The sequence below is a fragment of the Aphelocoma coerulescens genome, chromosome 11, assembly GCF_041296385.1.
Source record: "Aphelocoma coerulescens isolate FSJ_1873_10779 chromosome 11, UR_Acoe_1.0, whole genome shotgun sequence".
NCBI classification, from domain to species: domain Eukaryota; kingdom Metazoa; phylum Chordata; class Aves; order Passeriformes; family Corvidae; genus Aphelocoma; species Aphelocoma coerulescens.
In genome coordinates this window covers 17650951-17672896 of record NC_091025.1, presented here as the reverse complement: position 1 = coordinate 17672896, position 21946 = coordinate 17650951, and the positions used below count along the sequence as shown (strand labels likewise).

The 21946-nt window shown below is 39.0% G+C and overlaps 1 protein-coding gene across 11 annotated transcripts in view; it reads left to right on the top strand.

Moving 5' to 3' along the window:
• Window positions 1-21946, top strand: part of CDH8 (cadherin 8) — a 361598-nt gene that overhangs the window by 314604 nt on the left and 25048 nt on the right. For 10 of the 11 annotated variants that reach the window (XM_069026620.1, XM_069026617.1, XM_069026621.1 and 7 more), the window contains 2 exons: window positions 12371-12492; window positions 19841-19958. In XM_069026620.1, the coding sequence (XP_068882721.1) occupies window positions 12371-12492; window positions 19841-19958 (240 nt within the window). Of the gene's footprint in view, window positions 1-12370; window positions 12493-19840; window positions 19959-20607; window positions 20700-21946 lie in introns of those variants that run through there. The other variant, XM_069026623.1, reaches the window with a different exon arrangement.

The following is a 21946-nucleotide window of genomic DNA, read 5'->3' as shown; positions in this document are numbered from 1 at the left end:
ATCAATAAATAACAGAAAGCCTGGCTTATTATCTTTAAAGACAGTTAAATGATGATCCCTTTAAAGTCCCCAAGCTTTTCTTCATCCGATGAAGCACTGAGTGGACTACTCAAGGTTTTTACTTTCCTCCAAGCTGTGTTTTGATCATTTGCAGCACTGGATTCTTCTCCCTCTTAGGCTGGATATTAGGAGAAATTGTTCCCTGGGAGGGTGGGCAGGCCCTGGCACAGGGTGCCCAGAGCAGCTGGGGCTGCCCCTGGAAGTGTCCAAGGCCAGGTTGGACATTGGGGCTTGGAGTACCCTGGGATAGTGGAAGGTGTCCCTGCCATGGCAGGGGGTGGAACAAGGTTATTTTTAAGGTCCTTCCAACCCAAGCCACTCTGGGATTCTGTGATCCTCACACCCTGCACACCACACTCACAGATGTACAACAGAGCAGTCCACTGGGGAATTCCAAAGCCAGTGCCTGGGAGAGGATGTTTCTCGTAGCCTGGAGCTGTACTTTTAGCCAAGTTTTAAATCTCTGAATGGAGGGTTTTAGTGGAATTTCTGTTGTCCTTATTCTGCAGGCACTGCAGTCACAGAGATATTATTTTCATTGTGATTTACTGCTTGATCAAAGGGTTCTTGGCACTCAGCCCCACGTGCCAAGGAAGCAGTGCTCCTGTGGCAGCCTCAGCCCCCTGCCCAAGGACTGGGCAAAGCACCAGAACTGCCACAAGCAGTAGAAATTCTCATGAATAATTATTTAAAACAAGAGGTGGAAATCTAGACAAGATCTTGAAATCTAAATGGCAATTTGACCGCAGTAAATATTTTCCAGGCCCAGAGCAGAGGAGTCTCAAGGACAAAGCTGTGGGCTCTGTCTGACACAGGTAATTACCCACACCAACGGCATTCTTTGGAAATGAAGAAGTATGAGGCAATTTTGTCACCTAATGGGAAAGGGCATAAAGCCAGAAAAGCTCTATATGGTTTACCGAGAATATAAATACAGTAATTGAATCATCACCCAGCACATGCACTGCTAAAGTTACCTATATTGTGTATTCCCTTAAAAAATCCAAGGACACTAATTAAAAGGGAAGAGAGACATATTTCTTCAGAACAAGCCTTCAGCTACAATGTTACTTTTTAATGCCACAAATACCTTTGCTTTCATTATGCTTTCATTTATTTAGTTTTATTTAGCCTTTTATGGTAAAAATAACTACAGGCATTATTAACAATAATTTTAACATTTTAGGGAGTAACTTTGGTACATCATATAATTATCTTTAAATTAGGGCTGAGTAAATTTCAGTAAGTTTGAGAAAGAGAAGGAAACAAGCCTTTATGGAGGTTTAAACAAGAGGAGCTCAGGAATATTAACCTTTTATGCTTGACCCTTTTTGCTCTGGTTTAGTGGAACTCAAGCTATATAATCCATCACTTTTACACTGAAACACAGAATTTACTAAGGTAGTTTTTGTCCATTTGCACATAACTACAGGGCTACACAGAGCTCCTCAGATCCTGATGGGTCACTGCCATTGGGCAGTGGAGGGCTGGTGCATCTTGTCAAGCCACTTTTCAGTTTTCAGCTGTGAAAGTGTATTTAAACATAGCACAAAATATCCCATTGGTATTTCACACCACTCAAGAATAGCAGGAGAGGTGTTCCACATGGATAATAGCATGGCAGTGGCCATATTATGAGGAAATATGAATGGGAAGGGAGTGTGCTTATGAAATAATTTCTGTATGAAACGACCTCAGTAGTTCAGGAGCAAGCCCTGAAATTCAGGTATGGGATGCCAAGTAGAAGTTGGAGACCTCTGATTCCAGAGGGAGGGGAGGCATGGAAGGCAGCTGTGAATAAAGCATCTGAGTAATTCAGTAAAAAGAAACAAATAAAAGGTCAAAGGAGGTAGTAAACATCATTATGGCAAGGAAAAGGAGAGAGATTTGCAGGAACAGTCTAAACTGTATTTCTGTTTCCTGGGCATTATAAATCCAGGCTAGACATCAAGTTCCAGAGTAGCAAATATTCATTTCACAGAGACATACTGGAGTTGGAACACTGTTCAAAGCTTAAAACACAAAAGGTTGGGGCATTAGGTGGTGTTTTAGAAAGAAATAAGGTTTCCTGGGGCACAAAACAGGGAAGGATTCAAATAAGGAGTACAGGCAGAAGTGTACACAACTAACTAATGAACAGAATATTTTGTAGTTACTTTGAGGAAATCTGGAGGCTGGTTAAGCTGACCATATAGATATATATAGATATATAGATGAGATATAGATACATACATGTATTAGCAAAGTAAGTGCATCTTTACCCCGACCAGCTACCAACTGGCCATCTGCACTTCGAACATTTGAATTAGAAGTTCTAAAGAAAAGAAGATTGATCTTAGAATTACTGTGTGGAATTCATCTCATTTGAGAAGCTGAGTTCATCAGTCCTGAGCAGAATGGGACTATCTGAAATCTCCACTGGTTTTTCTGCTTGAGAGCAGGTCAGAGTAGAGGTTTGTAACTCAGTATAATTTTAGACAATCTTCTTCAAGCACATTTCTGTCTAGAATAAAGACTCTGAGTAGCATGCTCTGAGTTTCTGGCAAAGGTGCAGGGCAGCAAAACTGGAACTATTTTCTGGCTGAAGAACAAAGGAGATGATATTTTTAAAGGTGCATTCTAATGTACTAGGGAGGTCTTTTTTGCTTATTACTGAAGGTATGCAAATAAGAAGGTTTGATGCCTAGAACCTGATTCATATCCAGGATATCGAGCAATATTTTATCTGTGAAGGAAACATAAGAGTAATTAAATTGCACTATTAAGAAAATCAGTCTCAGAAAGGAATATGATCTCTAAAAGTAATGACATTTAAGTACTTCCATAATAAATTCTGCTTTAATAACAATTTTTATTAAAGCATTTTGATGTTTTGTCTATGAGTAAGGGAGGGATTTCATTTGAGCCATAAATTATTTTACTACAATCATGAAATAATTTCAAATAAAAAACCCCAAATATTCCAGACAACTTGTTCTCAATCAGTCTGCTTATTGTTATTATTATTGCTGCTAGTCATTAGAAAATTTCATAGCTAATTCTAATTAAGACCTTGCATATCTAAGTCAATATAAGATTTTAATATTCATTATGTATTAGCATATTAATAATATAATTGCTCTGAAGTGTGGGCCAGATTCCTGACTGTTTTATGGCAGCACAATTCCTTTGTTTCAGCTGGAATTGAGAAACAAACCAGGAAGTCATGTCCGGGTACATTTGTTGTGTCTTAAAAGTTTTTCTTAATCAATTTCTTTTCCTGGTTGTTCACTGCCTTATTTTTGAGTCAAATTCTTTTCTGTCATTCAAGGACACCATATTATATTCTGGATTTTTTTTTTTCCTCTTTGTTATATTTAGAAATTAAAACCTGTTACTTCCTCACAATGATTTAAGGCATTGCACTGCCTCGGAAAATGTGGAATCCTAGTTAGGCTTGTGGTGCTGTGATCCACAAAAGTACGGATCCAGTGGTATTTCATCACACTGTTATTACTCTAGAGTGTATAATGACAATATCAGAAAGATGATTCTGAGATTCTTTGTTTTCCTTCTTCTTGCTGGTGCATGCCACAAGGAAATGGAAAACCTTTGTTCAAAATCTTTTAGTGGGCTCTGACTTTTGCTGAAATGCTGGCTCTGTAGAGCAATGCTTTCTACTTGCAGATGCTTCCAGAGATCACAAATGTTGTTTTTCTGTTGCTTACTCTTGAAGTGAGGTATCATTTGCTCATCTGTTTTATGTTTGTTTGTTTGTTTGTTGGATGCGCTTTGACTTTTTGCAAAAAAATTTAACTGTAAAACTTCAAACATTTCTAGGTTGCCATTTCTTGTAGTTGACAAGTGCTAAAACTTTAGCTGTTTTTTTAATTTTTGCGGTTGTAATGATTCCCCACTTCAATAAATAACACAGGTAATTTACTGTGACATAACTGCAAACTTCCTCCTGACTGGTGTCCTCGTTAGAGACAAATAAGGCTCAATTACACAGTGCTTTATCACAAATACAGGTTGTTTTCTGCCAGAAGTTGTTTCAGTTTGGTCTCTGGATAGATGTGTGGGCGGAAGGATGTTGGCAGTATTGGGGTTTTTTATCATTTTCCCTTAAGGATTTACTTAGGATTGGAATAAACTGGAATTGCTTCATTGTCATAAACCTGACATGACTTTAGCAGTTTCCAATACAACCCGCTCAAGCAGCTCTACTAATACTTTATTTTGAATTATGTATTTGTTTACTCATATTGATGTGTCACACAGATCTTGATTATGTGTTACTGTGAATATACAGCTCACGGTGGTCAAAATTAGATATGCAGAGCAGCCTCTAAGGACATGCTGTTTGCATCCAGAGCTTCTGTCAAGAGACAAAGACCCATAGTTTTTACTCAAATATTGCAAAGATGCTACAATATCTGTTTAGAATGTCCATTCCAACCCTTTCCAAGCCTCGTCCCGTCCATTTGTTCCCCCTGCTTTCATATCCCCATTTTTCTCTCCTAGTGCATATCCCATGCATTCACAGAATTCCAGAATCACTGGGGTTGGAAAAGAGCTCCCAGGCCACTGAGTCCAAGCTGTGCCCCATCCCCACCTTGTCCCCAGCCCAGAGCTCTGAGTGCCACCTCCAGCCCTTCCTTGGACACCTCCAGGGATGGCCACTCCAAACCTGCCTGGGCAGCCCCTGCCAAGGCCTGAGCACCCTTTCCATGGGGAAATTCCTGCTGCTGTCCACCCTGAGCCTCCCCTGGCCCAGCCTGAGGCCGTTCCCTCTCCTCCTGTCCCTGTTCCCTGGGAGCAGAGCCCGACCCCCCCGGCTGCCCCCTCCTGTCAGGGACTTGTGCAGAGCCACAAGGTCCCCCCTGAGCCTCCTTTGCTCCAGCCTGAGCCCCTTTCCCAGCTCCCTCAGCCTCTCCTGGGGCTTCAGCCCCTTCCCAGCTCCGTTCCCTGCCCTGGACACGCTCCAGCCCCTCAGGGTCTCTCTGGCCATGAGGGCCCAGAACTGGACACGGCCCTCGAGGTCCCTCAGCAGTGCCAGCACAGGGGACGGGCACTGCCCTGGTCCTGCTGCCACCCCAGGGCTGGGACAGCTCAGGTGCCATTGGCCTCTTGCCCACCTGGGCACCCCTGGGCTCGTGTCCAGCCCCTGTCCCAGCACCCCCAGGCCTTTCCCACCAGCAGCTTTCCAGCCCCTCTGCCCCAGCCCGGAGCATTCATGGGGTTGGTGTGACCCCAGGGCAGGACCTGGCACTTGTCCCTGTTGTCTCTCACACCACTGTCCTCAGCCCATGGATCCAGACTGCCCAGATCCCTCTGCAGAGCCTTCCTGCCCTCCAGCAGATCCATGCTCCCACCCAGCTTGGTGTTATCTGCAAACTGACTGAGAGTCCCCCCAGTCTCCTCATCCAGATCGTCCATAAAGATCTTGAACAGCACTGGGCTCAACACACTGAGCCTGGGGTACATCCCTAGTGCCTGGCCCCAGCTGGATGTGGCACCATTCCCCATTTCTGGGTTGGGCCATCATCCATTCTGTAATCCAGAGAAGATGCACCTGTCCAAGCTGTGGGCTGCAGCTTCTCCAGGAGAATGTTGTGGGAGACAGTTTCACAGGCTTTGTGGTGACATCCAGGTAAACACATCCACCGCCTCCAAATCACTCTTGCATGCAGTATGTGTGTTCCATGCAATGAGTACTCGTGTTACTCAGTACCCGCAGCATCTCCTATCCCTTCTAGGATTTGCTTTTTGGAGCACTTGCTGGTTAATAGGAAGTGGTGACATCAAGGTGGAGTTTTCAAAACATAAACATTGTGATTAAAGCAGCCCAGCACTCAGAGTGATTTGGGATAACCAGAAAGCCTTGTTTCTGGGTTGTTGTGTTTTTGGAAGGGTGGCACGAGGGGTGGGGGTTGTCTTTGCTTCCCATTCCCCTCCAGGCCCAAGGTGGATATGAATTACTTGCAGCATCCTCTACTCCCTCCAGGACAAATTTAGAGCTCGCTCACTGTGGCCCATGTTCTCATTCTCATTGCAGCAGAGGATAACTTCTCCTCTCTCATCCTGCACAGCTAAATCTAAATAGAACAGGATGATTTGACTTTGCCTTATAACCAGGGTTGTGGTAGAAGAGGCCCTTTCCACGCGTGTGAACTACGTTTGAGGGGATGTTTTGCTTTTCTGATCTAGTCTCTCCTTTCCAAGCCCTTTTGATCCCTCTGTGCACTCAGACAAGACAATATCAAGCAAAATAAGATACTTCTGCAGAAAATTACAAACCTTTCCCAGTTTTGCAAATGGATCTTACAATTCACAGAGTATCAGAGGTAATTACAGAGTAACTATTTGTGAGGCTGCTGAAAAACTGCACAGCTTCATGGCATGAAAAATAGCAGGGAGGTTGCATTTGAATGTCGAATTACAGCCTGACCTCGGATAAGCAAAATGAGGGCTAACTGATTCTATCAGTATTCATTGTACCTGTATGAAAGGAATAGACTCCCTGTCTTAAATTTGGTTTTATTATCAAGTTTTATAAATCAGTGTCAATCCTTTGATGTTAACAAAGTACCCAGTTGAAATCCCTGGTTTAATTTAAAGTATATTTATATTTGAAATCTTAAATTATTTCAAATGTAGGAAATAATGAAGTATTGCTACTTACAGTAGCAAGCAAAAAACTGAGTGCAGGGCTAGGTGGAATATCACTAATAAAAACAAGATTCATTTGGTCTTCTTGCAGGCATGACTCCATTTTCTGCAAATTTTATGTAGTTGATTCAGATTCTGATTGGTTCTGGGTTATAGGAAATAATTTTAATGTCTTACGTGCACTTACATGCAAGTAAAAGAAACCCCCACAGAAAAGGAAAGTAAGTGAAAACAGAACCTGAGGAATATGGGGTATTTAATTAACATTTTCTGGCATGGTGTGTGCACATATCAAAGAAATGTTACTCTTTTTTGTTTTGTTCTGTTTTGATATTGTCAGCAACCTGAAAGTAAAGTCAGTGCCTTAGTCCCAAGTGATATATCTCATATATTGATTAAAGGTAGGTGAGTGTGGCCTTCCTGAGTCACCTCTTTACAAATGGAGTTGCTGAACTTTGGGAACCTCTTAACTCCAAATTCAGCTTTGAAGAGGTGGAAGATATTAAGCACCTCTTGGTTAAACTTGTGACAGTCTCTCAGTGAGGAAATAGAAAAAGAGCGTGACAAAGCTTTCCTCTTGCCTCATTCATCCTTCTGGAGCCCACAACAAAATAAACCCAGGGAGCGACTGAAAGGAGACGAAAATTCTCAACTCGGTTATTATTTTTCTCCCAAAGAATGACTTAAGGAACAAACCTGAGAAATATGTTCCACATCTTTTCCTTTCCGCGCCCCTCCCACACACATGCACACACAGAGACTCGCCACAATCTGTGCTCCTCCGGCACGCTCCATGTGCTGAAAGAAATACAAATGGAATAATAATTAGGAGGCAGTGTTTGTTTCTTGTCTTAGCAGCTCCTACAGGAACCTTGCTGCTGTGTACTGATATGTTTATATTGCTATTTAGATAATCCAGAACTTCTCATCCTTTAAAAATACAATAATTTCATTGGGGAATCTAAATCTTCCCTGTGAACAATTCTGCCTGGGTTTTTAGTTTGATTGTTTGAGTTTTCTCCTAGCTCAGAAATAGCTTGTGTTCTGGTATTTTTAACAGAAATGCTGGCTGGCAATTACTGCTGTCTTTCTGGAAATTTTGGAGTGGGTTTCAGGCACTCAACCTCTCTTGAATCAGATCATTACCCAATGCTGCAGACAAACGAGCCCAGAATTTGCTGCATTATTTGATTTCTAGAGTTAAGCTTCAACATAAATAAAACCTCGATTTCACAAGAGCATCTGTGTATCTAAGGATTTTTTAAGTCAGATTTGTCAGTTTTATGTGACAGAAAGATTGTTATAAGTGGTGGCATTCTAGAGGTAAAGGATTGCCTAAAGAAAACAATAACATAAACTCTAACAGGAGAAATAAACTTGTCCTGAGGGTGGATTATCTTAATAAAGTCATCAGATAAAACTTTGATAAAGTCATGGGAACTGGCTCTGTTAAAATACAACTTAATAAGTTTGAAATATAAGGGATGTAAACCAAGCGCTGTTGTTTTTATTAAGTCAGTGATTCAGATTTTGTTTTGATTTCTTTGTTAGAACTAAGACTTCTCTACTTCTAATTCAAAGTTTTATTATGGTAGAAGTTTCACTGAATCAGAGAAGCATGAAATAACCATTTCCAAACCATGTGGTGGTAATAATAACAACAGTAATGATATTATTAATAATAGTAACAATAAAAGATGGATTATTTTCTAGGAAGTTATTTTCTATTCAGGTACTTAATTTTAGGTAAAAATACATGACAGCTAATGGCTTTTTAAAAAGAACATCGAAGTGATTTTGGATGATTTAATTACCTAAAGGAAAACTGGACTAAACTGGATTTCTTTGGGTTAAATAAATTATAAAGTTCCTTTTTGGCCACAATAATTCTCTTTATCTCAAAAACCATTGTATCAGTCAAGGGAAGATGGGGGAAGTGTTTTAAGCAAGCTTATGAGGTCTTTAAGTGTTTATGGGAGTTGAAAAGCAGCATTATATTTTGTTAGATATGGCACAAGACCAAAAATTATATTTATAAGCTCTAGTTACTCCTAGCAGGACTGGCTGTGTGCAGTAACAGTGTTGACAACACTCAGTGCTTTGTAATACAAATTTCCTATTTCCTACAATACATCTCAGTCATGCAGGGCTTTTTCCATGAAGGAAGAAAAGTGTTGATTCCAATAACAAGTGGTAAAACATGGGGATGTAGTCTCCAAAGGTTCATGTTTGGAGACACTAAGTTGCTTGATAATGTTTGTTTGTTTGCTTGTTTTGAATTGGACTTTGGTTATCTGATCTGCCCAGTCATTTTGGTATCAAACTCTGCAGCCTTTTTAAACCCTGAGTGGGTTTCAATGGGTTACTCAGCAAGTTGGGTATTTCAAGCATTTAATGTGCCAGTAGAATCTTGAGAACTGGGGAGAAAAGCAGAAGAGCTTTTTAGGAGCTTATAGCCCTTACAAACCTTTCAATATGCATTTCTTTTGGATTTTCCATTATTTTTGGAAGTATTTTTTAACAACCCAAACTAAGTTCCACTAGGGTTTTCTTTTGCATTGAGTCTTCCTTTCCTTGGATCTGCCTAGATGCTCCTTTCTGTGTGTCTGTGTTCTGTGCTCATCTGGGTCTCACTGCTGGAGTTCAGAAATGTTCTGTGCTCATCTAGACACAGAGTGGTGTCCCCAGATGATTAACTAAGTCCTTCTGTGCAGACATAGCTTGAAAAGATTTTTATTTAACTAGACTGATGGAAATTTTCTCAATAGTTTTTAATCTTTCTCCTCAAAGTGTTAAATTTTCAAACAAAGCTGATGCTTTTCAAGTGACAGCCCTGATGATACTTTTGCAATGCAAGATTCAAGGTAGGTCTTTTTAAACTGTGCATCACAATAAATACAGGTGATAAAGCTTTTAAAACTCTGATTAGTTCCTTAGAGGGTCTCTAACTTTACATTTTTTTTTTTTTTTTATGATTTTGCATAAAATAGCTGATTGGAAGTTAAGCAATCAGTCTTGCTGTCTTCTTGGTACATGCAAGAACACTCAGTATCCCTTAAATCTACTGACTGAGAGGTTTATTGGGAAAAAAAACCCAACAAACCAAACAAAACCCACACAGTGACTAAACTCAGTTTTGTGCCTAGTTTAGAAAGAACTGAATGTCCATTCATACAAAGGAGGAGAAGTTCTGAATGTTGAATGCTGATCAGTGAGACACCCAACAGCCTGAAGGGCAGTGACCATGCTGTCGTGGCAGTTTGGGATCAGTCTGGATCCACGTCAATCCCTTCCTACTCCCAGTTCAAGGATTTGGAGCATTGCCAGCAGAGCTGGGTTTAAACTTGGACATCCTCTGTACATGTTTTACCACCGAGAATCTGCAGACATGAAACGTATGGAAATGAACAGATGGAACTATCTCATCCTGGCAGCGTTTTCAACCTGGGTTTGCTGTTAGTGAGGACTCATTAATGTGTTTGAATAGGTGGGCTCAGGGTGAAGGAAAACACGCAGCACAAAGGGGAATTTCACTGGGAAGTTTGGGATGACAAAATAATGCAGTGTGTTCAGGGTGGTGGGCAGTACAAGCTGTAGATACATTTCCCTCTCTATCTCTCTCTTTCTCAACAACAAAGTTCACCACAGTCACAGGAACCCTAAAAGGCAGTGGGTATCCCCTTGTTTGGAGATTTCCAAACCAGCTGAGTCTCTCTTGTGTTTAGTAAATTAATTTTTTAAATGAATTCTCATCAAGTTTCTAATTATAATATCTTTAAATTTAATGTTTGTCTTTCTGATGAAAGACAAACATTTTGGGGGCAGTCACAAGGGACATGAATAATTTCTTTAGAAGCTTTTCTAATTAATAACATTTCTCTGTAATGTCTTAAAATTTGAACTGCCATCATTAATTTAGATAAAAGTAAATCTTTACTGTTTAAATATGACACTAGTGCTGAGAATTCTGATAAGCTGGAGATTCATTGTCTGTATTTTTTATCAAATGAAGATTAAAAGAAAGTATTTAAAATGTTTGGGATTCATGATTTGCATATTAGCTTTTATTTGGTTTCAAATACATTAGTATTTCATGGCATAAATGTTCACCCCACCTGTTAATCAGTAAGATCATAAAATGCAAAATAAACATAAATATTGCTCATACAATATTTTGGTGGGTGTTTCTTTTTCTTCTGTAATATGTTTCTTTCCATATTAAAACTTTTGACTCTTTAAGATGGAAAACATTTAAATTGCGATCTGTGGCAGTCTTCCATATCCTAAGCAGGAGGAATTTTAATATTTCAGACAATCCCAGAAATATACAGTCTTTTATAGCACTGGCATATTTGAGTTTGTGTTTTTAAAATTGTTACTTGTATGTCATTTCAATGTCAGTAGAACAACTGAAATTGGCACATTTAGATTTGTGGGTGGAGCCTCCCAAATTATGGATGTGTTTAGCAAACAAGGAGAAAACACAGATAGAGGGTTTGATTAGGTCACAGCACAATTCACCTTGGTGGGAACCACAAAAGCCACAGTGTATATGGTGATTCTGCCTTCATTCATCTGTGTCACATCTCTGTAGGGCTGCCACCAGTTGCTCCCTGTGCACTGGTGGGGCCTGGTTTTCCTGTACTTTGTAGTCATTTGTATTGAGAAGTGCACTGAATATTGAGTGTTGTCATTGCTGATGATACAATGTTGAATTCCATGACTGGAAAATGATATTCACTGAGAGATGGACTTTGAAACTAGGATTGAGCTACCTGTGGAGGTGTGCATGGGCTATGGAACAGCTTATCAAACTTCTCAAATCAGCTGGTGACCTCAGTTTAAACTGAATTCACAGGTTTGCTCTTCGGGGAGAAATAATCTAAAATACTTATAAGTAGTCTCTAAGCAAATCAACTATGCTGAATTGAGAGAAAGGCACAAGCAGCTATCTCTGAAAGCTATTCAAAGTAGAAGCAAACTGTTGGTTTAGCTTTTCTTGCCTTACAGCTCATTCTACTCTTCACAGTGATAAGCAATTTTATGCAAAATAGCTCTATATTATAAATGAGTCATTACTTCAGCGAACAAAGAAGTTCACAGGTCATGGTTTTGGTCAGAGGTAGATGATCAAAGTGCTTTAATAGTCCAAATTACTGTCTAGTTTTGCCTCTGTCAGTCTCCCATCCATCTTTTTCCAATGTGGGTCAGCACTTTAACCACGTTTGCAATGAAGAAGTAATAGATGTGCAGTCAGAACAATTAATGGAGTAAAATGTGCTGTTCTCTGCCAAAGATAAACAAAGAAATAAATCTCTGCTGTTTGCAGCCTTCCCTTTTCCCTGTATAATGGACTTTATCAATAAAACAATACAAACTTCATCAAAGAAAAATCTTACCAATTTAGACCAAGAAAGGTCTTCATTGAGCTAATCTCCAACAAATGCTGTTTGCAACAGGGATCTATTTATTCTTTTCAACCACAAAGCCCTGGCCATCCTTCTTTATCTCATGCTCCAACTCCACGATCCATTACAGATGAGGCAGCCCAATAAAGCAAGGGCAGGAGACAGGAAGAGCATGGTGACTGTGCAAGCACTGCTGGATTTAATTCCCAATTAAATATGCTCACCTTTGGTACTTTGATTTCTTTCCTTAGGGAACCACAGCCAGGTGTCCCGGGTGCCTGTTGCTATCAAAGTTCTCGATGTGAACGACAACGCCCCAGAGTTTGCATCAGAGCATGAGGCCTTTCTGTGTGAGAATGGGAAGCCTGGACAAGTGAGTATCCCAGGTTTTATGTGGTGTGTGAGACTGGGCTGGAGTTTCTCCCTGTCACCTTATAGCATTTTTATTCCAAAAATTTGTGCCCATGTGTTCATGCTAACAGCTCTTAGCATTAACCTAAGATAAAACCATGATCAGTTTCTATGGGATGTCTCTTTATATAGAAACAAACTTTTTTCCCTTAAAGCATAGTTTTAAATTAAAGGTGAGTACTTTGGGGGCAATATCATGAAAAAATCCTGAGTGTCTTTAAGCTCCCAACATCACACTCTGTGTGGTGGAGCTCAGCACTTCATAAGTTAATGCATGTTAATAGGTGAGAGTATAATCCAACCTGAATTCCAGTTCAGTTGTTGACCTCCATTGCAGCTGCTCCCAGGTATAATTTAGAAGAAGCAGTTAAAACAATAAACCCATTTCCCCTTGACCTTGTCTCTTTTATAATCTTTATTCAGTTCTTAATTTTCTGTGACAGTTGGGAAAAAAAATAAGGCAGCAAACCAGAACTTGATGGAAAGTGAAATTGTAATTGTGTTTAAAGTATCTAAAGAGGGTGTTGGAGAAGGGAAGTTAAAGTTTTCATTATATTAAAAAAAAAGTTATTTCCGACTTGATTTAGTGAAAAAAAGCTTGGTGTAGGAACTCACACAACACTACCCAAGGTGAGGTAAACAGCAACATGTCAGGAGCAGGATTTAAACTGGTTTTTTTAAACAGTTTAGTCTTTTTCGAAGAAAATGAAGCAGATTTGTTTAAAAGTATTCACTTTGAAGGACAAATGTACAGAAATAGGGAAGAATATCTTATATGCCACGTAAATGACAAGGTGAAGATTCAAGAATATGCACAGACATTTGGAAAGTAATGCAGTGTAAATGAGATGTAACTTTTGTCCAGCAAGAGAAACACTGGGTGTTACAACAATTCAGTGTTTTTAAACTTTGCAATTTATTTCTAGATTGTGACATTTTATTTGAATAAACAGCAGCTGACAGCATGACACGGCTTGTTAATCCAACTATTCCTGTGTCTCGTGTGGGTGTTAGACATTAAATTCACTGTTCTCCAAAGAAGGTTACCTGACAATAGAGTTAGAAGTTATTTTCTTTTTAGTAGTATTAAATGACAACCTATACAGCAGTGTGTGACAAGCCACCTCGGCCAGGATTGCATTGTTAGAGAGGATGATTTGACTTCCAGCACCCCTTTTTGTTTAGCAAAATGGTGTCAAAAATGTGTCATTTAAGGAATGAGAATTCTCTTTATCCATTGAAGAGGAGATGTGCCCTTATGGGCAGCCAGTCATGTTACTGTTGGCATTTCAATTCTTCTAGCTCAGAGTGGATTTCTGTTTAGCTCAGGGTGGATTTCAGATGCTGAGTAGTTACATTTTCCAGGATAGATTAAATCCTAATGACTATGCCTTTATCCAGGACTCAGTGAGCTTCCCTAAAATCAGAAAGTTCTGTTGTACAGTGTTTTCTGACTGTATTTAGCTAAGTATTCCTATCGAATTTCAGGTGGTTTAAGAGATGGTGAAAAATGTTCACATTTCATTTTTGGAATAAAACAATAAATGAGATGATTAAGAGTCAGCAGGCAAAAGAGGCTTTTGTTTAAGCACTTACAGAAAACTTTCATTAAAGCATGATATTCTTTATCTTACCATTACCTCTTACACTCTTGATCTGATGGCAGATGTCACTCTTGAGCATGAATCCTCCTGTGAACTTTACAGATGGTTATTAAATATTTGGCTGCCAGCATGGATGAGGTGGCACTGATCCTGCAATTTATTCTGTGTTTAAACAAATAACACTACTGGAACAGTAACCAGTCCAGAATAATCACCAAGGTTAGGTTCTGAATTGAAGCTGTCGTTCAAAAATTACCAGCTCCTGTAAAGATTTTAGTAACTCCACTGCCTTATTGTATTTTCCTATGCTTATTTCTATATTCAAGTTTTGGAAGAAATCATATTAATCAGTCAGGATGTGGAATTCAAGGAACTACATATATCTCAGCTATGAAATAGCTGATATGAGAAAGATCTTATTCCTAATATAGTAGCAAAAGCCCAATCTGGATGGTTGTCCAAAGCTTAAACTCAAATGTTACATGTGCAGGAAAGGTGCAGTTGTCTTGAGGTATTCCAGTCTATTGACATTTGCAATTCAATTTAAATCTAAGTTTAAATCAAATTTGATTTACCATAAGGGAGATTACACTTGAGCTGTTTGCAAAACCTTATGTGCAGCCACTAAATACATTGCACCATCTATTGCAGCTCACTTTCTAAGTGTTCTATTTTGGGTTCTGATGCAATTGCAGTAGCGAGTACAGCTGCTGGGGAGGTGACACAATGGATTAAAAACTGTTGATGTACAACGCTGCCAGGTGCATTTTCCTTGCCTTCACCTACCTCTAAGAGTAGAGGTACCACAGCTGATGGGAGAGGAAAGGGAAGGGGGAGGAAATATATTTGTCTATGCATGTATTTGTGTGCTCCTTGCACATTTTTACACACAACAGAAAGTTGCCAGAAATGGTTTTTTTGTCAGTTTTAGGAGAAAAAAAAAGAAAACCAAACAATTTGGATGTACTGTTACAGTACCTCTTAAGCTAGCCACAAATCAGCTCTTGCCTTTTCTTATTATCCCTTTCTCTTTTTTTTGCGTAATTCCAATTACTAAAGCCAGAACATTCATGGTTTGCTGGTTATAGCTCTGCTGTTGGTTGTTCTCCAGCACAGTAAAATTATTTTCCTGTACTCCTAGAACAGAACTTCTGTAATGTTGAGTAAGAAAAGTGCCTCACTCACTATTCCCCAGTCCACACTCAGACTTTTCCAGGGAAGTGCTGTTTGCTGGAAACAAAGCTACAAAATTTCCACTTGAGTAGTGCAGAGAGCGATACATGAGAGCTGAAGCCAGCTTTAAACTGGAGCAATATAAAACTGAGTACAGTGTTCCTCTTGTCTCCTGGAATTTGTCTCTATTTTATTCACTTCTCCTACTAGAATTGTTTTTCTTTCTAATGGGAGAAATCTTCAGGTAGATCTTTGTCTGCCTGAAGAGTCAAGTGCAGGTTCTGGCAGTAAAGGAATGGCTCTAGCTGAAAAGGCAAAGTTAAAATTGCTCTGTGGTGAGCCTACTCTTACAGTATCGTGAGTCTGCAAAATAATGCAGAGATAACCATGAACAGCAATGGGAGTGCAAAAGCTTTTCCAGAGCTGGAAGATCAGTTTTATTAAAATTAGGAAAGTGTTTACTAGTGATAAGAAACCATTCTAAGTGAAGTTAACATGTTGCATCACAGGAAAAGTCTTTTAAATAGTGCCATGTACTAACATTGCACATGGATAATTATGATACATTGATAATAACTTTGTTTTTCTATTTATCCTTGTGTATATTATTTCAGGCACATGTGGCTTTGTAGAACTGCAATACAAACCTACAAATTAGAAAGCCAAGTTGTCCTAGGGGACCATTTAACTATTCATTACAATCCAGAGCTGTCTGCTAAACAAAATATGCTGATTTGCTAAGTTTCTGCTAAATGTATGTACAGAATCAAGTGCATGCATGAAGTATTAATGCAACATCAAAGCTGGAACTTTACATGTAAGAATTCCAGAAATTTCAAGACTGAACAGCCAAAGGGTTATTAACTGTCGCTGGATATGCAGTGAAAAAGAACAGTGCTTGTTTTCTTTGTGACAACTATTGACCAATTTCTCTGTAATGGAACAGCTTTGGGGGGCTGCATGTTGTTACCAGGAAAGAAAAGATATCTGTAGTGGGCAAGAAGCCAATGACACCTGGGCTGTGCCAGCCCTGGAGTTGCACAGGACCAAGGCGGTGCTCATCCCCGGTGCTGGCACTGCTGAGGGACCTCCAGCGCTGGGGGCAGCTCTGGATCCTCACAAAAGAGACCCTGAGGGGCTGGAGCGTGTCCAGGGCAGGGAACGGAGCTGGGAAGGGGCTGGAGCCCCAGGAGAGGCTGAGGGAGCTGGGAAAGGGGCTCAGGCTGGAGCAAAGGAGGCTCAGGGGGGACCTTGTGGCTCTGCACAAGTCCCTGACAGGAGGGGGCAGCCGGGGGGGTCGGGCTCTGCTCCCAGGGAACAGGGACAGGAGGAGAGGGAACGGCCTCAGGCTGGGCCAGGGGAGGCTCAGGGTGGACAGCAGCAGGAATTTCCCCATGGAAAGGGTGCTCAGGCCTTGGCAGGGGCTGCCCAGGGAGGTTTGGAGTGCCCATCCCTGGAGGTGTCCAAGGAAGGGCTGGAGGTGGCACTCAGAGCTCTGGGCTGGGGACAAGGTGGGGATGGGGCACAGCTTGGACTGGATGGCCTTGGAGGGCTTTTCCAGCCTGAATGAGTCTGTAATTCTGTGATTTTGTGGTTCACAGAACCATGCTGTGAACCACAACAAGAAGTTGGAGAATTACTTCAGTAGTGTTCCATTGCATGACCACACAACACAGAGTAGTAAAATATGCCTATCAGCACACTAATAAAAACTTGGAAATGAGAATTACTGGACTTTTCTCACCCCTATGGAGTAAAAGATACCACAGTTTTATACAACTGCATATATATTACATTTTTTGTTGTGTTTTTTTCTTCTTTTTTTTTTTATTTTATTTTAAGAGCTTATTTTAATGCAAACGCACAAAGAAATAAGGTTGCTATGGGAACTCTAACTCTTAATTCCATGATGTGTGTGTGTAACACAACAAATGTAGTATTGCACTGAGCCTGTCTTTTGCATATAATTTTTGGTGCATTTTCAGAGAAAGAGGGATTTTGTAAACAATGAAGGGAATGGATGGAAAGAACTGAAATATGAGAAAGAATTCTGTAGGAGAGATAAGGGTATAAGAAAGATCCAAAGCTGCTGGAGAGTGTCCAAAGGAGCAACTCAGAGCTGGTTTTTATTTCTTGAAAATTTCCAATCTGGATGATATTCTAAATTTATTTCATAGAATTTCTGTGAGATGAAAATCCCTATTACTGCTACCCTTGGCTATTGACATTCAGGTGTATTAATTGAAAACCTGGAGACAGTGAAGTGAACTTTTGCAGTTCAAAACTTAAAAAACACTGGAAAGGTTTAACAGTTATGTACCAGCACAGACAAAATATTACAACAACCTGATAAACTGCACCTGCTTTGTGCACTTGCCCTTCCAGATTTCACTGGGCCATTATCTTTTTTTCCCTATTGCTTTCCCATTCTCTCAGAGTTTGAAAAATTGAACAGCCATAAAGTATATCTGTCTAAATATATCTGTCTTGTTCAGGATCCCAGCCCAAACTGCACTTCCCTATGATGATGAATTAGCAGTACCTGCTCCAGCCCTGGGCACATCACACGTGGGTGCTTTAGTGCCTTTCACCTCTGCAAAGAGAAAGTGGAAAATATTTCCCATCTGCAAATGGCTCCATCTCTGCACTGGGACAGACAGAAGCTGCTCAGATATTTTTCCACTGTTTATATTTTTCCCTCTTTAGGATCCATTATTTAGCTATTAAACTGGAGACCTACTTCTTGAAACAAAAACTGATTTAGGCCTTTTTTTTTGTCCAACTTCTCTAATACATTTGTTTGAAATCCTATCAAGGTTTCCACCTTGGTAGATGCAGTTATCAAAAAGAAAAAAATATATATATTTACATGGTATTTAAGCAATCTAAACTTATTTCAGTAGATTTTTGATAATAATAATGATAAATCTGACCTGTTCAGAATATGATTGGGCAAGGAATTCATTGTCTAAAATTCCCTCCTAAGTTGGGTTGTCCTACAAATATCAGTACTTGCTGAAACATTTTCTGCATACATAATATCAAATATTTATGTTTTGGTGTTGATCCCTGTGGTTATCTGGTAAGATTTTGTTCTTTCTTTTACTCTTGAAGAACATAAATATGATTTTGACTATTATCATATATGTAGCACATACAGCTTGATAGTCCTTGTGGTTAAACCAGAATAAAATGTTAATTATTGGTATTTTCTTAGGGAAACATGAAGATTTAAAAATAAAAGTCTATTAATTTGGACAGCATTAAACCTGCTTCCATTTTTCACTCTACACTTTAAAACTAAAATTCGTAGTGATTCCTAATTTGAATTTAATTGTCCAAGAAATTATTGGTGCATTGCTTTAGGCATTGCAAATAAATACATAAGACAAACGTTATTGGATTCAATGGATGTGATAAGGGTCAATAATTCTAATTAAATTTCTTATAAACCTCATCTAGCACGATCTAACTATCACTGAAAGTCAGGTCTGAGGGTGGGATCTGGATCCATGGTTCCTATTTCTCTGGAAAACCTTTGGAGTCAAAAGCAAGTGCATCAAATATTTAAAAAATCCCAGCAAAACAAAACAAAAAATCACAAAGAAACCCAAACAATGAAACAAAAAACCCCAAAAAACCCAAACCTCCTGGTTATTTTAAAATAGTGTTTTCTTCTTTTCGTAGTCCAGTGCAACTTTGTATGATTTGAAGATGATCAGCTGCAGCACTTGAGTAGTGTAGAAGGTAGAAATTGTAAATGGAGCTAAATCCACTTCAGACACTGCAGTTGGTCATATAAACCATATGAGGTTCTTCATACAAAGTTATTTGATTATTCAAAGTTATCCAAACTACCCAAAACACTCTTCTCACCTAATTATCCTGCATTTTTCTAGGAATCATGAGTTAATAATGTTATTAAAAAAATCATATGTTCCTAGCACAGGAATAACTGGGGTTTTATTAGAATTAAGAGAAGGAAAATACAGACCTCAAAATTTCTTTTTTTATTTCAATTTAGATTATTTCTCATCTAAAATTTCACATCCAAATTAGTTTGAAAAAATAACAATTATTCAATGAAATGAAATGAAATGTGGGGGAAGGAGCAAGGATTAAAGATTTATTATATATCCAGGTCCAGTGAGAATGGCACGTGGTCACATAAATGAAAGATAACTGAAAGACTGCCATAGGCAATATGAGTGTTTCTGAAGCCCAGTTTTTCTTTTTTGTTGAATAATAATTTATTACTTATCTAAATCAGCAGCAGTTTCTGCTGGCCTCTCTTACCTGTCTCTCCTTATTCGCTACCTCCTCATTCTGGAAACATTTTAAAAGGGGCAGATGCAGTTCCTTTTCCCAAGATTTTCAGTCTAAGGTCTATAAAAGCCTTGCAAAGTTATAAATTAGGCTTTTTTAATCTAGCATGGAGAGAAATGAAATATGTCCAATAAATACAATGGGTTTTTTTCAGCACTGTCTGTTTATCAGGAGTGTGAAAACTTAATGAGCCCATTTCTGTTGCAGGTAATTCAGATTGTCAGTGCTGTTGACAAGGATGATCCTAAAAATGGACATTATTTCCTGTACAGCCTTCTTCCTGAAATGGTCAACAATCCAAATTTCACCATCAAGAAAAATGAAGGTAAATAGAAAAAACAGAAAATGTGTATCTCGACAGCTTACTTTTGAATTGTTTTGTTGATTTCCGATTACGTTACCAGTGTGTCCTTTGGGCAATTAAAATTTAAATAATCTGCTGAATGGTACCTTCATTATATCTCTTAAGCTATTTCCAATAACTTTAAAGTAGATAAGAAAGTAAAATGAATATGGAATTTAGATCCAGAAGACAGCTCCCTGGTTTAAATAAAATGAAAGGATGGATTTACTGCCTGCATTATTCCTATTAATTTGAAATTCCAGAGATATGGTGTAGGATGAAAATCTGAAACTATGGTGATAAATAAATGTTGATTCCTACATTGACTGTTTATGGATGGGAACATAAAATTAAGTATCCATTAAATCTCCCAAAGAAAGCACCTTTTCAGCCTGTTTGTTGTGTGTATAAAGGTTCCAAAATATTTTGGTGAGGAGCTTTTGCTAGAAAGAGAAATCCCTTAGGTCAGCAAAGTCCAGAAGGGCACTTTGAGTCATTGTGCTTTGGAAGGGCAAAATGTCATTTTGCAGGGCTGTAGAAGGGGACATTCACGTGTGATGGGAAAAAAAAAGAGACCCATTTAATACTGTTGAGCAATAAATTTATACTGATCCTTTTCTTTGGCACACAGATCTCTTTGAAGGTCAGGTGAGAGAAGGAGCTAGGACTGATCCCAAGAATTCTATAAATAGTGCTTGATGTGTTTGTACTTACTTGAATATTCAGCAAAGTTGTTCTATGTTGGCCTTTTTTAATAAAGCACACCCTGCCAGGAATTCTAGTTAAATTCAGTCTCTTATTTGAAATTGTAAGTAAAGCCCAGTTTAGTCCATTACTAGTAGGAAGACGTATGTGTGAGCTGCATGTGCAGGAGTGTAAAGGCAATACATGAAATGTCAATTCAAGAGAAAATGCTGTTTGCATTTTTTATTCTATCTGTTCCAACCTAGAAGTATGATGGCACTGTTTTGCTAAATGACACTGCACCTAAATTCTTAAACCTGCTTAAATATATCCTATATTTTCCTTTTCTTTAGATGTGTTTTTCTCTTCTAGCATTCACAAAGTGTGTCTGTACTTATATCTCTATTTTCTTGTAGTAAATGAGTCTCTGTATGTTTATTGGAGAAGATAAAACAAACCTCTTCAAAATGCATTTCATAATCATCAGCAGTGTAACACAAATTGAATTAAGCATCCTAAATGTGAGGTGGTTTGCTTGGCACAGCATGACAAAGTAAAAAAGATCTTAGCATTTCTCTTCATGTTTAAGTACTGAGCTCATGTTGCTAATTACCCTCATCCTTCCAATCTGTTACCTATTTAAGACCCACTCCTGCTCCTACTCACAGACAATGGCAAAATGAGTCCTGAGCTGAGTGAGAGTGAGGAAACTTCCTGTGTACCAAGGTTGAGAAAAATAAGTCCACTTTTGTTACAGCATTGCCACTCCATTTTATGCAGTTTTTAATGTGTTGGAATCAGTTAAATGTGAAAATCTTCTTAAAACAACTGCCTGAAATCCCTTGAAATTAAAAATCTGCTTGAATAGACTTTTCTGATTTAATCCTTCAGTATCCAATAATAAAATTCCAACTATGCATGCCATCCTTGTCTATCAAGATTGCTCAGTCAGGGGTGCAGTGCATGGTTGATGTTAGAACATTATCTCCCACAGGAAGCAAATACTCCTGTCAGAGCCAAAATCAGGGTATCATTTGGTTGAGGTGAGTTTTTATGTCCCTTAAACATCATAGATCTTCAGCAAGTCTTCATTTAGTTATGACACTTAATGAACTTGACCATGACTTTGTCTTGAATATATCTGCCAGATAAGCATGAGTGATTATTCCTGTTGAAAAACACCAGTATGTCTAAAAAACCTGAATTCACAAGTTGAATTTTTTTTTTTTTTTTTTTTTGTATTACTGAGTATCTGGGCTGTCCATAACCAAGTTGGTGTGGTCTGG